The 17,818-nt window shown below is 45.8% G+C and overlaps 2 protein-coding genes across 3 annotated transcripts; both read left to right on the plus strand.

Annotated features, from left to right (window-relative positions):
* LOC106605835 (rho guanine nucleotide exchange factor 19) lies at positions 1–14,434 on the plus strand. Of its 2 annotated transcripts, none has more exons than XM_014201806.2 (15): positions 1–546; positions 1,407–5,659; positions 7,040–7,082; positions 7,769–7,818; positions 9,609–10,018; positions 10,199–10,359; positions 10,504–10,656; positions 10,787–10,916; positions 11,174–11,248; positions 11,347–11,436; positions 11,584–11,726; positions 11,887–12,030; positions 12,157–12,227; positions 12,341–12,445; positions 12,652–14,434. In XM_014201806.2, the coding sequence occupies exons 2-15, from the start codon at positions 3,790–3,792 to the stop codon at positions 12,792–12,794; spliced, it is 3,588 nt and encodes a 1,195-aa protein (XP_014057281.2). In that variant the 5' UTR covers positions 1–546; positions 1,407–3,789; the 3' UTR covers positions 12,795–14,434. The 2 variants fall into 2 exon arrangements, with proteins under 2 accessions (XP_014057281.2, XP_014057282.2); XM_014201807.2 differs by having other exon boundaries at positions 3–546; positions 1,407–4,840.
* A 450-nt stretch (positions 14,435–14,884) lies between these two features.
* Positions 14,885–17,671, plus strand: grl1 (Gamma-aminobutyric acid receptor-associated protein-like 1). The gene is made up of 5 exons (NM_001140623.1): positions 14,885–15,085; positions 16,097–16,186; positions 16,524–16,602; positions 16,834–16,952; positions 17,219–17,671. Exons 2-5 carry the CDS (start codon positions 16,097–16,099, stop codon positions 17,282–17,284), a joined length of 354 nt encoding a protein of 117 aa, NP_001134095.1. The 5' UTR covers positions 14,885–15,085; the 3' UTR covers positions 17,285–17,671.
* Positions 17,672–17,818: the final 147 nt, after the last annotated feature.

Genomic DNA, 17,818 nt, shown 5'->3' on the forward strand with positions numbered 1-17,818 from the left:
TACTTCCTGTATTTGGTGAGAGAGGAATGGAGCAGGAGAGAGAGAGAGAGATAGTGAGTCAGCGAGCTTCATCTTGGGATCAACAGTAACTGATCACGTCAGTGTTGGAGGAAGGAGAACAGATTGATTTGTGGGATAAAGTCCGCAGGCTTTTTGTTTAGTTTGTCCAGATTCTTCTGTTCATTAACAGAGGCTGTGAAGACAAGACAGAGAGAAAAAGAGGAAGGGGAAGATAAGTGTCAATCTGTTCGGACTTGTTTGGGAATTTGAGCAAGGAAGGAGGGAGGAGGAGGGGTAAAACAACAAGAGAGAGAAGGAGAGAGAGAAGAAGTGAGGGGAGAGGTTGACAGACAGATTGAGAAGAAAACAGATGCTGAGAGAGACAGAGCGTCAGGATTAGATTAAAGTTGAAATAGAACTCCCCCCCAGCAGATCTGGAGAGGAAGGATTGCTTGTGTTGTGCAATCCTTGTTAGTTCACACTACTGAACTAACTGAGAGCTGCAGAGAGAAGGGAGACTAGACCTCCCTAGCGTACTAAACTCAGGTGAGTCCCTCAGATCTCTTTACTGTGTTTCTCTACTGATCTACCAGTCATTCTACAGTTCTAACATTGATTCATGGCTAATTTGACTAGTGGTTTATGTGTTAGATGTGTTTTCATTGTGTGTAAGGGAGTCCTGTTTTAGGGTTAGTTGGTGTGCTGAGCGATGTTATGTGGACTGTGCTATGCAGATGTGTGCTGTGCTGCGTTCAATAAATCAGTGTTCCCAGGTGTCACATAATCTGCTGGGCTGTTTCTGTCATTATCTACAACACTTTGCTGTTGGCTCTGTTGTTGTATAGATACTTGGTGCTCCAAGCTTAAAGGGAAAATGTAGTTTTTGAGTAGATTTTCCATTTAAATTAACTCAAGCAGTTAGCAGTAGAACCCATTGAGTTAAAGTGTATTGAATTACAGAGTTGGCTATTAAGTGTTGGCTGACTAAAGGTTGTAATGCTGTGGTCTCAAACTGATCGCATAAACACATTGTTGCCTGTGATTCTTATCATCATAACATCCACAGTTATAACACATTGGACTTGTGTTGTATTATAGTTACAGTATTTTCACCTTTTTGTAATAGATTTTTTTTTTACTTCCAATTTAAATGAATGAATAGTGAAGCATTGGTCAGGGCTGGTAAAGACACTAGGCCACTATTCAGCTTCAGTGTTCAGGGGCCACAATAGGCCTAATGCTGTTGTTAACCTTCCATTTTCAGTGATCTCAATATTCCTTTATCTCCATTTCGTGATTGAAAGTGTTGCTACTTCAAGTGATTCTATTGGTTGTGGCAGTATTCTTGCAGAATGTCCAGATTGTGATGAATTATAATTTAACGAGAGAATATTACCGTCTTTCAGGTTCTGAAAAAAGTATGTTACCATGGGGACCAAACGCCCCAGTCTGACTCCCTTTGACACATTTGATCCATCCAATCAAAGCGCTTCCTACTTGAACCCTCAGCCAATCAGCCAGATCTGCCGCGAAACAAGTCCCAGACCTGGAACTATGGCCCGGACAGACAGAGAGAGGGAGAGGATCCGAGAGGAGGAATGGAGGAGAGAAAGAGAAATGGAGAGATTGAAGGACAAAACAAGAAATAGAAGAAAAGGGATGGAACCCGGACCAAGAGAGAGGAACAGAGAGAAGGACTGTTCCCCCATATTCAGAGGGAGGGAGGAGGAAAGGGAATGGAGAGAGAGAGAAAGGGAGAGAGCGGGAGAGAGACGTGCCAATGGAAGACCTACTTCAAATCTGGACATCAGGAACGACAGAGAAAAGGAGAGAAAGAAAGGAGACACGTTTCCTACAATTATAAAAAATAGCAAAGAGAGAGACAGAAGAATGAGTGCATTTGTGGAGGAAGATGTGGGGAAAGAAGGAACGAGACAATTGGAGAGACAGAAGGGAACAGAGATGGATGACTGGGAGAGAGAACGAGAGACAGCATCAAAGATTCAGCGGTATCGAGATGCAGAGAGGGACTTCCAAAGGTACAGAGAGAGGGAGAGGGAGAGGGAGAGAATCAGGGCAAAGGAGGACAGAGAGAAAAATGGAGGGAGGCCCATGGAGGATAAGACAGTGAGACGGAGGGAGAGAGCGAAGGAAGTGGAGACAGATTTCAGAGAGAGGAGAAGAGAGAGGTTCTCAAAGGGCAATGACCTATGGAGCAAACGAGAAGGTTATATAGATGGAGAGCGAGAGAGGCCAAAACTCTGGCAGGGAGAAAGGGAAGTTAGAGGAAGAGAGGGAGATTCACAGAACTATTCGGATAGTGAGGGCAGGGATGGAAGGAGGGAAGGAAATACAGAAGGACAGAGGGACACCAGGAGTGAGGGAGACAGTGATGGAGAGAAGTGGAAAGAGAGAGTGAGAGATGACAACAGAAGAGAACTGAAACATCTGCACAGTAAAAGTGAGGGGGACACTGAGGGGAACACATCATGGGATAGAGTGAGAGAGAAAGAAAAGGAGAGGCAGAAATGGAGAGGGGGGGAGATGTACAGAGAGAGGGATGGAAGGAAAGATGCTTATAGACAGAGAGTGAGGGACGGGGGCAGGGACATTGATGGAGAGAGGGACATGGACAGATACAGAGAGAGAGACAGGAGAAAAGCGAGGGAAGTGGAGAGAGAGAGGGATGGGGTGAGAGAAGGGGGCAGGCAAGAGAACGGACCAAGGGAAAGGAGGGATCCGGAGAAAGATAGGGAGAAAACACAGCCCAATGTAACAGGAGAGAGAGGGAAGCGGATGGACGGAGAGAGATTCAGAGAGAGGGAGAGATATTCCAAGGGGGAGGATGAAGAGAGGAGGCGCAGGGAGAAAAGGGACAGAGAGACAGATCCCAAAAGGGAGGGAGGAGCAGACGGAGCTAGTCAATCGCCGAGTGAGACAGCCCCAAGGGTGCCACCACGAGCCCAGAGCAGCGGAGAATGGAGCAGTGACATAGAGAGGGAAAGAAAATGGAGAAGAGGAAGAGAAAGTAATGAAGAGAAGGAGTCAGAGGGAGAGAAGGATGTGGATAGGGGGCAGCGAGAGTGTAGTGAAAGAGAGAGACCAGATAGAGTGAGGGGGAGAGAAGAAGGAGAGGAGGAGACGATACCAAAGCGCCCTGAGCAAAGGAAGATGTGGCTAGAACCACAGAAGGTCAGATATAACAAAGACTCCTCTTTAGAGGATGAGGTTATAGAGCGAGAAAGAGATAGGGACACTAACAGATGGAGAGATAGAAGTGAAGAAGAGGACAGATCCGTGGAACAAAGGACAGGCAGAGAAAAAGAGAGGAAGACAGAGGGAGAAGGACAAGAGGATGGGGTGGTGGAACAAAGAAAGTCCATAGATGAAGAGAGAGAAACTGAGAGGGAGGGAGGGAGGGAGAGGTATTTGGAGAGAGGGTTAAATGTAGATGAAGACGATGAGACAGAAGCCTGGAGGAGTTATAGCAGAGGAGAGGAACACCAGACTGATAGCGATGGAGAGAGAGAGGAACGCTGGCAAAGGGACAGGGAGACGGAGAGAGAGAATGTGACAGATAACACAGAGGGTGACAGAGAGGAAGAAGAAGGAAGTGATAGATATGCAGAGTGGGAAGGAGAGAGGGATAGAATCCATTCCTCTGAGGACGGCTTTATCACTGTGTCCAGTGGTGGAGAAGAGGAGTTTGAGGACTGCAAGTAATTCTTGGAAGTTGGGTTCACTAATCATATCAGGCAACCTGTTAGCTTTCAGGGGAGCGAGGAAGAGATGGAGAGAGGTAGAGGGAGAAGACATGAAAGAGAGCGAGAAAGAACAGAAGAGCGGACAGAGCAAAAAGATGATGCAGTGGAGGGAGAGGTGAATGACGGAAAGGGGAAGAAGCAACCCACCTATGTATTCTGTGTGATTGGACAAACACTGCCCAGATCAAAACCCAATCAGACAGCAGTCCTGGGTGACATGAAATCAGAGCGGACCAATCAAAATCCTGGATATGGTCATAGGGACAGTGATGACATCACACACGTCCCTCATGAAAACCCTTCCAGAGATGGAGACCAAGGGGCTGAGGATGAGAGAAAAATAGTGAGGGATGAGATCCACGTGCCAAAGGAGGAGAGAACAGACACAGAAGAGAGCTCCATAGTGGACGTCAGTCACACCACCCTAGAACGAGAGAGCGGAGAACGACTGAAGGTCATGGAGGAGAACCCATACGCTGAGATAGAGCGAAGGAGGAGCTCTGAGACCGAAAAACTCCTCAAAGAGTGGAGAGAAAGACATAAAGAGTACACAGAAACAAGAGAGAGTGACCCAACAGACAGGAGGAGGACAGACCCAGAGATAGGTACATCTTCACATCCCAGTGGAGAGTACCACCACCATGGGGTCGCTGTAGTTGACCAAGCCACCTCTGACCAGAATAACCCTGGAGTGATGAGCCCAGAGGAAGCTGTGGCCATCCAAATCCGTATAAGTGGAGCCTGGAGCACAGAAGAGGAGGCCAAGCGCCACTCCCAGGCCTCACACATGAAGTGGGCCAAGAACGTATTGAGTGAGATCCTTGGCAGCTCGGAGGAACACGCCCTCGGCAACCCCCAGCCAGAGTCACAGGGAGGTCAAAAGGTCAGCCAGACTGCGAGAGGGACCGAGAGGGTAGAAGAGGCACTAGAGGAAGAAAAGGATGAGACGCCAGAGTGGGGAGAAGCCTCAACCGTCTACGCCACGGTTCAGAAGAGGACGAAGCGTGGGAGGAAGTCGGTGGAGGCGAGGCTGGCTGAACGGGAGGCAGAGCCAGGGAAGGTGGAGGATGAGAGAGGTACAGGGGAGAAACTAACAGACATGCATGCTGAGGCTCTCACAGCTATGCTTGGTGATGGCAAACCCATAGACATGCATGCTGCCCTGACCCTACACAATACTCATGGTGACACACCTACAGACAGACAGGGAGAGGAGGTGGAAGATAACAATGTGTGTGCGGACAGACAAACAGACAGTCATATACATATCCAGGTAGAGATGGTGACAGAGGTTGAGGGTGAGACAGAGACAGAGAAAGGGGTCGAAGTTGGGGACGAGGTTCATATACTGGATGCAGAGAAAGAAGCGAATGCCCAGAAAGAGGAAGATCTGTTTCTCTCTGTGAGCAACACCCTGTACAAACCAACCAGCTGCCCCAGCCTTATATACAACCCTGATTCAGAACAACCTATCATCCCCATAGAGGAAAAGACGGTGGAAGAAGGGGAGAAAGAGAGGACTGTGGGAGAGGGGGAAGAGAATAGTGTGGTAGAGGGGGAAGAGAATAGTGTGGTAGAGGGGAAGCAGGAAAGAAGGATAGAAGATTGGACCGACGACAGGGGGAAAGTGGGAGAGGCGACTGAGGAGAGGAAAGTGGAAAGGGAGGAGGAGAAGGGGGTAGGAGGGGAAGAGGAGAGGATGAGGGAGGGCAGGGAAGAGAGTAAAAAAACGGGAGGAGGGGGGGTGAAGAGCACTTGTAGTTTCCAAGATTTGGGCACCGATGTTCGGTATAGGAGGCGGGGGTTTCACAAGACAACAGAAAGAAGAAACGAGGAAGAAGAAGAAGGAAGAGAAGATGCAAGGGATCGCAGAACAAGAATATTCCAGGTGTCAGGTGAGACAGACAGAAAGTGAAGGAGGAATAAATCAAGAGAAAAGCAGCTCAACACCTAACACAGATTAACATTAGAATATCCTAATTATGAACTCATTTCCTGATCATCTCAATCATCTCATTTTGTCAACCTAACCAAACCTTTTAGAACGCCAGACAGAAGAGTTCAAACTTTTTAATTTGAAGACAGTTATACAAATGTTCATTCTTAGTTATTGATACTCACATGAAAAAATACTATAGTATACTATGGTATAAATACTATATTATAAACCAGGTAGTTCGAGCCCTGAATGCTGATTGTCTGAAAGACGTGGTACCAGACTGTCTCACACTGGTATGACAAAAACATACTTTTTATTGTTCTAATTACATTGGTAAGCAGTTTATAAAAGCAATAAGGTACCTCAGGGGTTTGTGGTATATGGCCAATATACCACAGCTAAGGGCTGTATCCAGGCACTCCTCGATGCGTCCTGCATAAGAACAGCCCTTAGCTATGCTATATTAGCCATATACCACACCCCATTGGGCCTTTTTGCTTAAGTATTCACTATAGGGTTTTTGCAGACTTTACTGTAGTATTTGCTGTAGTGTTTTTGCAGAATACTGGAATATTTACTGTAGTATACTGTAGTATTTACAGTTAACTATAGTATAAGTACTGTAGTAAAAGAACTGTAGTATATACAAAAGTAATTAATGTAGTGTTTTTGCGAATTGTAATATACTGTAGTATTTACTGGAGTGTTTTTGCTGACTGTAGTGTTTTTGTGGACATTACTGTAGTATTTACCATAGTATTCTACAGTATACTACAACATTCTATAGTAAGTATTGTAATATTCTATAGTAAACTAGTATTTTTTCATGTGGGATCTCACAAAAATCTTAATGAGAGCCAACCTCTGATGCTAACTAACCCAACCTTACCACAACTGTGGACTTCTGTTCTGCTGTTGAAATGTCCTTATAATCTTGGTGTGAATTTCATCATCTGTTCATTGAAGTGATTTTATGAGGAGACTTACAAGCCGAGTCACTGAAATGGGGAAGGGGGCGGGGAAAAGGGAGGAGGACAGTGTAGGTGGGGACAGTGTGGCAATCCCAGAATCTCGCAATAAATAGGCAGGGTTAGACTGTCTGGAACCAGAACTCATTCCTCCTCCATGACTCTTCTAGCCATTCTATCCCAGCTCTGTCTTCAGTTAAATTTAGAGCACACCACCTACAGTGGAGCACAGCCAGGGGAGTTTTGCAAACAACCCAACCCAAAACAGCTCTGCCTGTTCTGTAGGCCATATTCGGCTGAGCTACATTATTGGGTTATGTTGCTCTACCTCTCTGGACTACACTGGAATCAATATGTTCTGCTTCCAGATGAGGAGGAGGTGAGCGTCAACTGGGGAGACGCGGACCTGAGGTGAGTAGAAGATAGCAGGGGGAGGGAGGGGGCATATGTAATGTTAGTGCTCTGGGCTACCACAGTGACTGTTTTATTACATGGTCATATTTTATTTTATGTATAGAGTCAGTCTTTTTATGTCATGCATGCAATAAGTACAGTTAGATTTGTTGCCTGCCATTTAACCCTAACACTAGGCTGTGTTAGTTAGTGCCTGAGTTAAAATTGTCACGAACCGGCTCAAAGTCCGTAACAAAAAGGGAGACAACATGGGGATTAGGGATAACAAAAATATATTTATTAACTGAGGTAACGTAAATACAATTAACAATGGTGTGTGTAATCAGTAGTGTAAGTGAGTGGTTGCGTGCATAAATGTGATAATGAGGGGTGTTGAAAGGTGCCAAAGCAAACAAACAAAACGGCCACAACCAAAATCTATCAGTGTGTCTGCATGGAGAGAGTCTCCTCAATGAATGAGGAAGAGGTGTATTTATCCCAGGACACACCGGGGCCCAGGTGTGTCCCATGTCGCTGACGACCCTCCCAGCTCTGCCCGCCGACATCCTAATAAGGAAAACAAGAGCAAAGAGAAAGAATACGGCAGACAGAGTGGGAGGGTCGTCACAAAATGTACCACACTACTTCTGTAGATGAAGTGTGGACGATTCCCTGACCTGACTCCTGTCTCTCCCTCTGTCCAGGAATGTCACGGATACCATCAGAATAGATAGGATGAACTCCAAATTTTACAGTGAGTATCTCTGCTCTACCTCTACTGCTCTACCTCTACTGCACTACTTCTACTGCTCTACCTCTACCTCTACTGCTCTACCTCCACTGCTCTACCTCTACCTCTACTGCGCTACGTCTACTGCTCTACCTCTACTGCTCTACCTCTACTGCACTACTTCTACTGCTCTACCTCTACCTCTACTGCTCTACCTCTACTGCTCTACCTCTACTGCACTACTTCTACTGCTCTACCTCTACCTCTACTGCTCTACCTCTACTGCTCTACCTCTACCTCTACTGCACTACTTCTACTGCTCTACCTCTACTGCTCTACCTCTACTGCGCTATGTCTACTGCTCTACCTCTACTGCTCTACCTCTACCTCTACTGCGCTACGTCTACTGCTCTACCTCTACTGCTCTACCTCTACTGCTCTGCCTATACTGCTCTACCTCTACTGCTCTACCTCTACCTCTACTGCTCTACCGCTACCTCTACTGCTCTGCCTCTACTGCTCTGCTTCTACTGCTCTACCTCTACTGCTCTACCTCTACTGCTCTACCTCTACCTCTACTGCTCTGCCTTTACTGCTCTACCTCTACTGCTCTGCCTCTACTGCTCTGCTTCTACTGCTCTACCTCTACTGCTCTGCCTCTACTGCTCTACTGCTCTGCCTCTACTGCTCTACCTCTACCTCTACTGCTCTGCCTCTGCTGCTATACCTCTACTGCACTACCTCTACTGCTCTGCCTCTCTTTTCTCTCCTTCATCCCTGAGGCACTCACATCCACTTTCACACATCCACTTCTCAGAAATGTATTTTATATGTAATAATATGATAATAATGTTAGTTCAATAGAACATTTTATGCTACAATGAGCAGAGAGTGTTTATGGCTATGTAGGTATGGAATCTGTGAAGGCACATGTATTTCTAGGTTAACCATGCTCCTTGTAATTTGAAATGAAAAAGTCAGTAAAATCAAACAAGATACTTCCACAGACAGATATCATCTGCCAGTAAGGGTGCTGTTAAACAAATGTGTCCACAGACAGATTGAAACTGGGACTAGATATGACTGTATAGCAGTGTACTGTGAGTCCCAAGACAGACTTCTTCCTGTGAATGGCATACTCATGTATACAGTGTGTGCGTGATCCCTTTCTGTATTTTCCCAGATTGTTTTCCAGCTCAAACATGTTGTAGGTTTCTTCCATGGAACCTATAAACTGTGGGATTTCATTTTCAGTTCTGCTTTCCGACCCAATCATTTAAACATACCAAAATGGCAGCAGGTTTGCAGGCCTATGAGTCATGGTGAAATTGTATGAAATGTGGCAGTTGTGTGTGTGTGTGTGTGTGTGTGTGTGTGTGTGTGTGTGTGTGTGTGTGTGTGTGTGTGTGTGTGTGTGTGTGTGTGTGTGTGTGTGTGTGTGTGCTTGCGCTCCAGGGCCACAGGCAGGTTTGTGCAGGTATTCATATCTCTTAATGCCAATTAAAACCAACTGTTGCTGCTACAGCATAGCATTCCAAGAAGTGTAAAATGCAAACCATACACTCTGGATAACCCACTTCTCTGTCTCTCTATACCTCTACCTTTTCTTCCACCTTCTCATTTGCTCTCTTTCTCTGCCTCTCTTTCACTCATCCTCTTCATCTATACCCATTCTGTCCCTGTCTAACTTCTCTCTCTCTTACTCTACTCATCTCTCTCGTCACCTCTCTTTGCCTCCCTTCCACCTCTACTCCTTTCCCTATCTTCCCTCTCTCTCCTTTCCTCCCTTCCTCCACTCCCCCACCCCCTCTCAGATTCCCAGCTCTACCAGCAGTACAGTGAGACGGCTCAGAACAGGGAGATCCTCAGTCAGTCTTGCTCTGACGCCCTCTCCATCTACGAGGAGCTCCCTGTCCCCCTGTCCCCCGTACCCTCCTCCCTGGCCCCCTCGCTCCCTCTGGCCCGCAGGCCCTTACCCCGTCTCCCCCCAGTCATCCACCCCCACTCTCTGTCCCACTCTGGCTCTACCTCCAGTGGCACCAGTGCCAAGTTCCTGCCCATACCACAGCCGCCCCAGGCACCCCAGGCCCCCCCGGCCAGGCCTTCCTCTCCCCGCCTCTCCATCTCCCTCACCCAGTCCCCCAGACTGTGGCAGGAGATCCCTGAGGTCAGGAACAGTGCTGAGTTTGGGGAGCTGACTGACAACCAGAGGCGCCTGCAGGAGGTAAACAATAACAAAAAATTGACCCTTCAACCAGCGATGTCGATGATGACATTTGCCAGGGGCCTAGTAGCTAATGTAGATTTTTTTGGAGCCTGGGTCTCTGGGTCCTCTGGGCATTTGGAACAGTGCCTGTAATCTCCCCCTCTCCCCCCTCTCCTCTTCCTTTCTTCTTCCTGTCAGGTGCAGTTTGAGGTTGTAACTTCAGAAGCGTCGTACTGTCGTAGTCTGGATATTGTGGTGGATCACTTTGTCAAGTCTAAGCAGCTCGGGGAGCTGTTGACTACTCAGGACAGGAGCTGGCTGTTCTCCAGGCTGGCTGATGTCCGAGCCATCAGCCACAGGTGAGAGGACTGGGACTTATTTGTTTGTTCCTCAATCTAGCAAACCCACAGGCTAAATGTCATGGGGCCTCTCTATGCCCCTGTTTATCTTTTTTCTATCAACGTTTACCTCATAGTCTTTCTCTGTATTTGTTGTTCTCGTAGTTTTCTGTTGAAGCTGGAAGAGAGGGTAGAATCTGATATGATGCACTTTACCGTGTGTGACATCATTGCTCGCCACTGTCAACGCTTCAAGAAGGTCTACGTGCCCTACCTCACCAACCAATCATATCAAGATGCCACTTACCAGAGACTCATGTGAGTCCTCCCCCAAGGTTCACTGATTGGACAGACTCTTTCTGACAGACTCTTTGTATTACTGTACGTTTATGTGTTTACATTGACTTACAAACAGCACCTTCTTTCTCTCTCTCTGTCTGCCCTGCAGGGATGAGAACCAAGGGTTCAGGCGGGTAGTGGAGAAGTTGGAACGCAGTCCAGTGTGTCAGCGTCTTCCTCTTCGCTCCTTCCTCATCCTCCCCTTCCAGAGGATCACACGAATCAAACTCCTTGTTCAGGTGTGTTTGTGTGACTGTGTGACTGTGTGTGTGTGTGTGTGTGTGTGTGTGTGTGTGTGTGTGTGTGTGTGTGTGTGTGTGTGTGTGTGTGTGTGTGTGTGTGTGTGTGTGTGTGTGTGTGTGTATATATATATGTGTATGTTTTAAGTGCACAATATAAGTATGCTACTCCTTATAATCCTCTCTTCGACTCGGTCTCACTCTCCCCTTCTCAATCTCTCTCATTCTCCCCATTTGTCTCTGTATTTTTGCCTCAGAACATCGTGAAGAGAACAGCCCAAGGCACAGAGGAGGAGGTCCAGGCCATCAAAGCTATGAAGCTACTGGAGAGAGTATGTTACACCCCCATTCCCTCCCGGTGGTGCACTGTTACATGATGTAGCCAAGAGATAACTGTTAACCATCTCTCTTCTCTCTCTCTGTCCTTCAGTTGATCCAGGAGAGCAATGACAGTATTACTCAGATGAAGAGCATCGAGTCGCTGGTCTCTCTCAGTGCCAGAGTGGGCTTTGAATGCAGGGTGAGTAATAAACTACATCTCCCATGATCCCCTGCTTTACATGCTGTCTCTTGAACATATCTGTGTTGAATTGATCACAATAACAAGTTACAATAAAAGTACAGCAGCAAACTTTAACCGAGTTGAACCTATGTGTGTGTGTTGTAGACTCTCCCCCTGGTCAGTCAGTCTCGTAGGCTGGTGAGAGAGGGACCGGTGACTGAGATGATGGATTTCTCTCTGAAGGAGACAGAGAGGAGTGTCTACCTTCACCTCTTCAATGACTACCTGCTGCTGTCGCTGCACAAAGAGTGAGTCTCCTCAGACAAACACACTCACACAACAACCAAAGCAAACCAAGCATTAGGAAATCTAGACTGATATCACTTTTTATTGAAAAGTTTTTCAATGTTCTCATCATTGGTCCTTATTAACTCTCCACTCCTCTCCTCTTCTCCTCCCTCGTTCTAGAGGGGGCAGGTTCACGGTGATAGACCATGCTCCAGTGTCAGAACTGCGAGCTGAGAACTGTCGGGTCAAACTGCACTCTCTAGAGAAGAACCTTTTCCGCCTCCACCTTAACAAGAAAGCCCTGCTACTTAGCACCGACACACAGTAAGACAGAGAGGGTTGTGTGTGTGCCTGTGTGCCTGTGTGTGTGTGTTACAAAGAATGAGAGTAGTTTAATCCACAGGTGTGTGTGATTGTGTGTAAAAAGTGTGTTTTCTTGTGATCTTTCAGAGGTGATAAACTGCGATGGATCTCAGCTGTCTCCAGGCCCCATCCTGTTATTGACTATTCTACAGCACAAGGTGGGTTGAGAATTACTATATTGCCATCCAGCCTAGCATGGCCAGACAATGGGAACATCTTGACCCTCATGACCCTGCTGTATTTGACCTCTGACCCGCTCTCCCACTCACAGACTTCACACAGATGCAGTGTGTCCGAGCCTTCGTTGCCCACCAACCAGACGAGCTGTCCCTGGAGAAGGCTGAGGTCATTCTCGTCCACCAGCAGAGCAGCGACGGTAAGGAGGACAGAACCACCCACTTCCTGATTGGTTGTGGGAATACACAACATCTCCATACCTCAGTGTTTTTGAGTGCTAAAAATGGGTTGCTTTTTTAGTTGCTTTTTGTTAAAACTCTTTCCCTTTTCTCCCTCCTCTTTCCTCTCCCCCTCCCTGTTTCCCTCTCTCGCTCTCTCCCTCTACCTCTATCTGTCATTCCTCAGGTTGGGTGGAGGGGACCAGGCTGTCAGACAGACACAGAGGATGGACTCGTGAGTCCCACTTGGAAACCATAGCCAGCCTCAGGGTCCGACAGCGCAACCTGCTGGACGCTCTAAAGATTACCACAGCCACGGCTGCAGTATGACAAACCAACCACTGCCTGACTGCGCTAGGGGAATCCTAGTCACTGTGTATCAATGGAGTGTACTGGGGACATGTGGATTTGGACAGTGGATGAAACATAGTGTTTCAGACTGGAGTTGTCACTCCCGGCCTCACCCTGCTTATTGGGGATGAATGGCAAGGGGATGAACGGCTTTAGAGGGGGTGCCTTAGATGGTGCCTTAGAGAGAGGCACTGGACTGACATGAATACCTTTAACACTTACAGGAGTGTCAACGTAAATTATTGGAAGGCTTTCGGAGGTGCCTGGGTGTGTCTAGGGTAGCCTTGTAAATCAAACCCTGGCAATGAATGTCGATGGACTGTTACAGGCTGTATTGGAAATCAGCCATCTAAGAACATCAGTGGATTGAGGTTCTGTGGCCTCGGAGAAGGACAGCAGTTTCTCCATACCTACTTTACTTCGGGACTTTAAAGACATGGTATGGGGCCTCCCGAGTGGCGCAGCGGTCTAAGACACTGCATCGCAGTGCTAGAGGCTTCATGACAGACCTGGGTTCGATCCCAGGTTGTGTTGCAGCCGGCCGCGACCGGGAGACCCATGAGGCGGCACACAATTGGCCTAGCTCCATCTGGGTTAGGGGAGGGTTTGGCTGGCCGGGATGTCCTTGTCCCATCGCGCTCTAGCGCCTCCTTGTGGCAGGTCGGGCGCATGCACGCTGACCTTGGTCGCCAATTGAACGGTGATTCCTCCGACACATTGGTGTGGCTGGCTTCTGGGTTAAGCGAGCAGTTTCGGAAGACGCATGGCTCTCGACCTTCGCCTCTCCCGAGTCCGTACAGGAGTTGCAGCGATAGGACAAGACTGTAACTACCAATTGGATATCATGAAAAAAGGATAAAAAATACAACAACAAGAAAAAGACATGGTATGATACACCATGGCAGTGTTTTGCAATAGAGGTTATTGTTTTTGAACAAAATGTTTCTATATATTCAGGGCAATGTGTTATTTGTGTATATTACAAAGATTTTATAAATTACTTTTATGGTGGGTACTTATTGGCTGACGGCTCAAATTGAATACTTCTGCTGCTCTATGTTCACTACATACTTCAGTCTAAGACTGCCATCGTTGAAGTCGTTGTGGTGACGTCTAAATGAATGGTGTTGTACAAAACAAAGTAATCAGCGATTTGATCATCTTTAACCAATCAGAGTATCAAAGCCAATGACAAATGTTTTAAACGCCCCTTTACCGACATGTGCTCTGGATCTGGCCCAACCCATTGGTTTCAGGGACCAATCAGAACGGTTAGAATGTGTTTGCTTTCTAGAAATCGTCAGGGAGGTATTCAGATCCAGAGCAGTAGAGGAAATTAATGTCTGTGGGCATGGCGTAGCGTTTGGCTGGAACAAAGAGTTTGAGTAGCCAGGCAAGGATACTTAATCCCCTTTGATACAGAAGACTATGAGATAAAGAGAGGGGTTGCATGCACATTGTTAAGAATGTTGAAAGGACTGTAAGTGCAATACATTTCCAGGACTATGCATGTAGCCTACACAATATGGTTTTATGGCAAAATAGGTGCAATTAGATGTTCTGTCTGTGTTGAGTAGACTGAGAAGTATGCTTTGGAAATAAATGTCCTATGTGAAATACTTTTTCATTTTCTGACTTTTTTTGTTTTTGATAACAAACAGGGAACAGCAGGAGAACTTGGCTACGCCATGGACTTTAGGCCAAAATCAGTAGTAGACCCTGGTCAAAGGACTTAGATGAACTGAACATAACTATGTTTACAGCCCTGACTTAAAGCGTACTTTTTACAGGACAAATGGTATCCAACGTCTGGCACGTATGCAACGTCTGGCACGTAGAAGAAACAGCTCCTGGCCCAGTTTTCCAACAATTTAATTGGTTGACTAAAACGTAATTCAAGCAAAATCCGAGTCAGGGGGCGGGAAAGAGCACAATTTCTCCAATGGGAGCATTGTAAACAAACATAAACACCGCCCCCAACTCTGCCCGAGTGGTTAAAAACTTTGTCCATCCGCGCAAAGGACGTTCATTGGTCTAAATAACTCAATTTGGGCGTTACTATATTTGTTGTTGTATCTGGTGCAAGAAGAAGTAGCTAGCTAGTTAGAACAGTCGGCTATTTAAGAATATATTTCGTTTAAATAATTTCATCCAAAAGAACTGTCCGTCGTGCTCATTATATGATAGCGTTGGTTACGTGAAGAGTCGGTGGGAAAGATCGGTGTGGAATTTTCAATTGTATTTGTTTTTATTACGTTTTTCCAAAGAAGGTGAGTGTCTGACTGTTTATTCATTGTCTTCGCTTCGAGATCGTGCAGCATATTCCTTAATCTGGCACAATATCAGAAATAGCTTTGATCGGCTTTGATCGATTTGTTGGCTGGTATTGGCTCTCTTTTGGATGTCATGTGAATACGTTTTTCATTCAGCTATAAGGATTCGCCATAACATCCGCTTGCAACGTAAACTAGCTACTGGAGGTAGCTGACGTTAACCTTCGCCTACTCAGCTGACCAAGCCCAAAAATGTAAATAATGACGTGGCCACCTTTCCATTGTCTGAAAAACCACAACAGTAGGCTACTGTAGTTGGCTGTGATAGAAACAGGGCTATGCAGAATTCAATCAGCAGCTATTATGATTTATACATTTTAGCCACGGTAACGTTAGCTATCACACGATGTTTGTAAATAAACTGTGTAGCTAATTAATGTAACCATTAGAAAGCAAGCTAGTGTGCTCACGCAATGTAAGCTATGTTGTACATTTTCATATCTAATCTCAATATTTAGTTTACCAACAAGTGCAAATATGACTATATATGCATATCACAATAATAAAGTTGAAAGAAATGTAAAAAAAACACGTATAAACATTGTAGGCCCCTCTACATACAATACATGATTTCAAATGATTGAGTTCTCAAGACAGCATACAATAGCCTATCTGACTCTCCTTGACAAGTTTTCTTTTGTGTACCTGATCCATTATGTCATCATGGTCTTGGTACCTTGATATCAAGGTACAGCAGAGAAGTGGCTCCAGGCTTCACACATAGTCAGCTGGTTAGGCTATATTTTACTTTTAAATGAACTATACACATAAGAATAGATGTTGTTTGAAGAATATCACTTAACATATTTTATCCCGCATTATTATATGCACAACTGCAAGTAACAGCAATAAACAGATACAGTGGCGTTGCAATGATAACGGTGCATCCATATATGATGTTTTATCAAATGTTAACCACTGTTGGCCCGTCCCTGTGTGTCTCTGTAGATGGACAGTCAGTACCAGCGCTCTGTACCACTGGAGGTGAGGAGGGCAGAGGGTGAGAGGGTGCGAGCCAAGCATCCCGACAAGATACCGGTGAGTGTGAACAGAATAAATGCCAGTCGTGTTGGATAGCTGCCTTTCCTTAACTCCTTTCTCTTATGACCATTGCCACTGATCTGAAAGGACATCACACTCATGATTGTCAATTCATTTTCAGGGCCTAAAAACCCTATCCATTCCTTTTATCAGCAGATAAGTGATCCTGGCATAGGATGAAAGGAAAGGAAGCTAGTAAGGTGTTATTAAGGTCAGATAGGGTTCAATACATGGATGTTAGCCTTGCATGCCAAGTTTCTTGGCTCCAGTTGAATGGGACATGATGGTGCAGTGTGTAATTACTGACCAAGTACTGTGTTACCTCCTAAACCAGATCATTGTGGAGAGGGCTACCAGGTCGAGAGCTCCTGACCTGGACAAGAAGAAGTACCTCGTGCCCTCTGACCTCACAGGTGAAACTGACGAGATGTCTGTCTTTCTCACAATTATTTCCTCTCTTCCAACTCATGACCTTGTTCTTATCCTCTTCCCTCTTCCCGTCCCTCTCTTCCTTCTCTCCTCCTTCCTTATTTTCTCCACTATTGTGCCACTCTTCCTCTTCTTTTGAAATGAAAGTCTAGGTAATGTGTTTAGTTTCGTTCTGTAAGTCCCTGTCTGACCATCTCTCTATTTTTCTCTCTCAGTGGGTCAACTGTGCTTCCTGATCCGACAGCGTGTGTCTATGAGACCTGAGGAGGCTCTCTTCTTTTTCGTCAACAACTCCCTTCCCCCATCCAGTTCTCCTCTCTCTGCTGTCTATGAGGTAAACACACACGCACACTGACACAACTTTTTATCCTACCCCCCTGACCCCCTGACGCGAGATCCAGATGCCAGGCATTCCCTCACGGTCAGTGACACAACTCCATTACATTGAGATTGTGTTGCGTGGGTTTTGCATATGTTATAAACAATTGCAATTAAAATATTATGTTTTATTCAGTGTACATACTTCAGTTATTATCAGCAGTTCTGCTTTTGCCATTTTAAATCCTTATTTCCCTCCCTGTCCTCCCCCGTCCCTCACAGGAGCACCATGAAGAGGACCTGTTCCTATACATGACCTACAGTAATGAGAGCGTCTACGGTGCCTGAGACGGGACAAAAAGGAGGAAAGAGAGGGAGAGAGCTCTTTGTAATGTTTCACCACTATTCTTTAAGAATTTAGGAGATGGTGGGGAGGAGAGTTTGGTGGGTAGGGTTTGTATAAGTTTTGTCAGTATTTTTGGAGTGATCATATTCTGTGTCAGTATGCTCTCAACCATGGTAAGGCATTCTAAATTTGAAAAATAACGGGGTAATTGGAAATAGGGGGAGTGAAAAAGAGATTTCAATAAAAGAAGAGTGTTAAGGGGAAAGCTCTTTTATTCCTATCTTTCTTTCTCAGCCAGCCATCTGTATTTAATGCAAATAGTATTTTTTGTGTGTAAATTAATATCATGGACTTTTGTGGAAAATAAAATCTAAAATGCATGGTTTGCTAGTTCTGCAGTTTGTCATTTAAAAAAAAAAACGTTTTATTCAAGCGAGTGTGTATTGTCACATCACAAACTGTCCCCATCTCATCCTCTATTTTAAAAAAGTTGTGAATGTAAGACATTTGTCTTTTGCAGAAGTTCTAAGATGTTT

Source organism: Salmo salar, chromosome ssa05, assembly GCF_905237065.1.
Source record: "Salmo salar chromosome ssa05, Ssal_v3.1, whole genome shotgun sequence".
In the NCBI taxonomy this organism is placed as follows: domain Eukaryota; kingdom Metazoa; phylum Chordata; class Actinopteri; order Salmoniformes; family Salmonidae; genus Salmo; species Salmo salar.

Excerpts from the sequence above, each read along its gene's own strand:
- LOC106605835 (XM_014201806.2), top strand. The coding sequence starts at position 3,790 with ATGGAGAGAGGTAGAGGGAGAAGACATGAAAGAGAGCGAGAAAGAACA. Across the intron at positions 10,019-10,198 it reads ACCAGAGGCGCCTGCAGGAG|GTGCAGTTTGAGGTTGTAAC; the intron begins GTAAACAATAAC and ends TCTTCCTGTCAG. Across the intron at positions 10,360-10,503 it reads GTCCGAGCCATCAGCCACAG|TTTTCTGTTGAAGCTGGAAG; the intron begins GTGAGAGGACTG and ends TTGTTCTCGTAG.
- grl1 (NM_001140623.1), top strand. The coding sequence starts at position 16,097 with ATGGACAGTCAGTACCAGCGCTCTGTACCACTGGAGGTGAGGAGGGCA. Across the intron at positions 16,187-16,523 it reads AGCATCCCGACAAGATACCG|ATCATTGTGGAGAGGGCTAC; the intron begins GTGAGTGTGAAC and ends CTCCTAAACCAG. Across the intron at positions 16,953-17,218 it reads CTCTCTCTGCTGTCTATGAG|GAGCACCATGAAGAGGACCT; the intron begins GTAAACACACAC and ends CGTCCCTCACAG.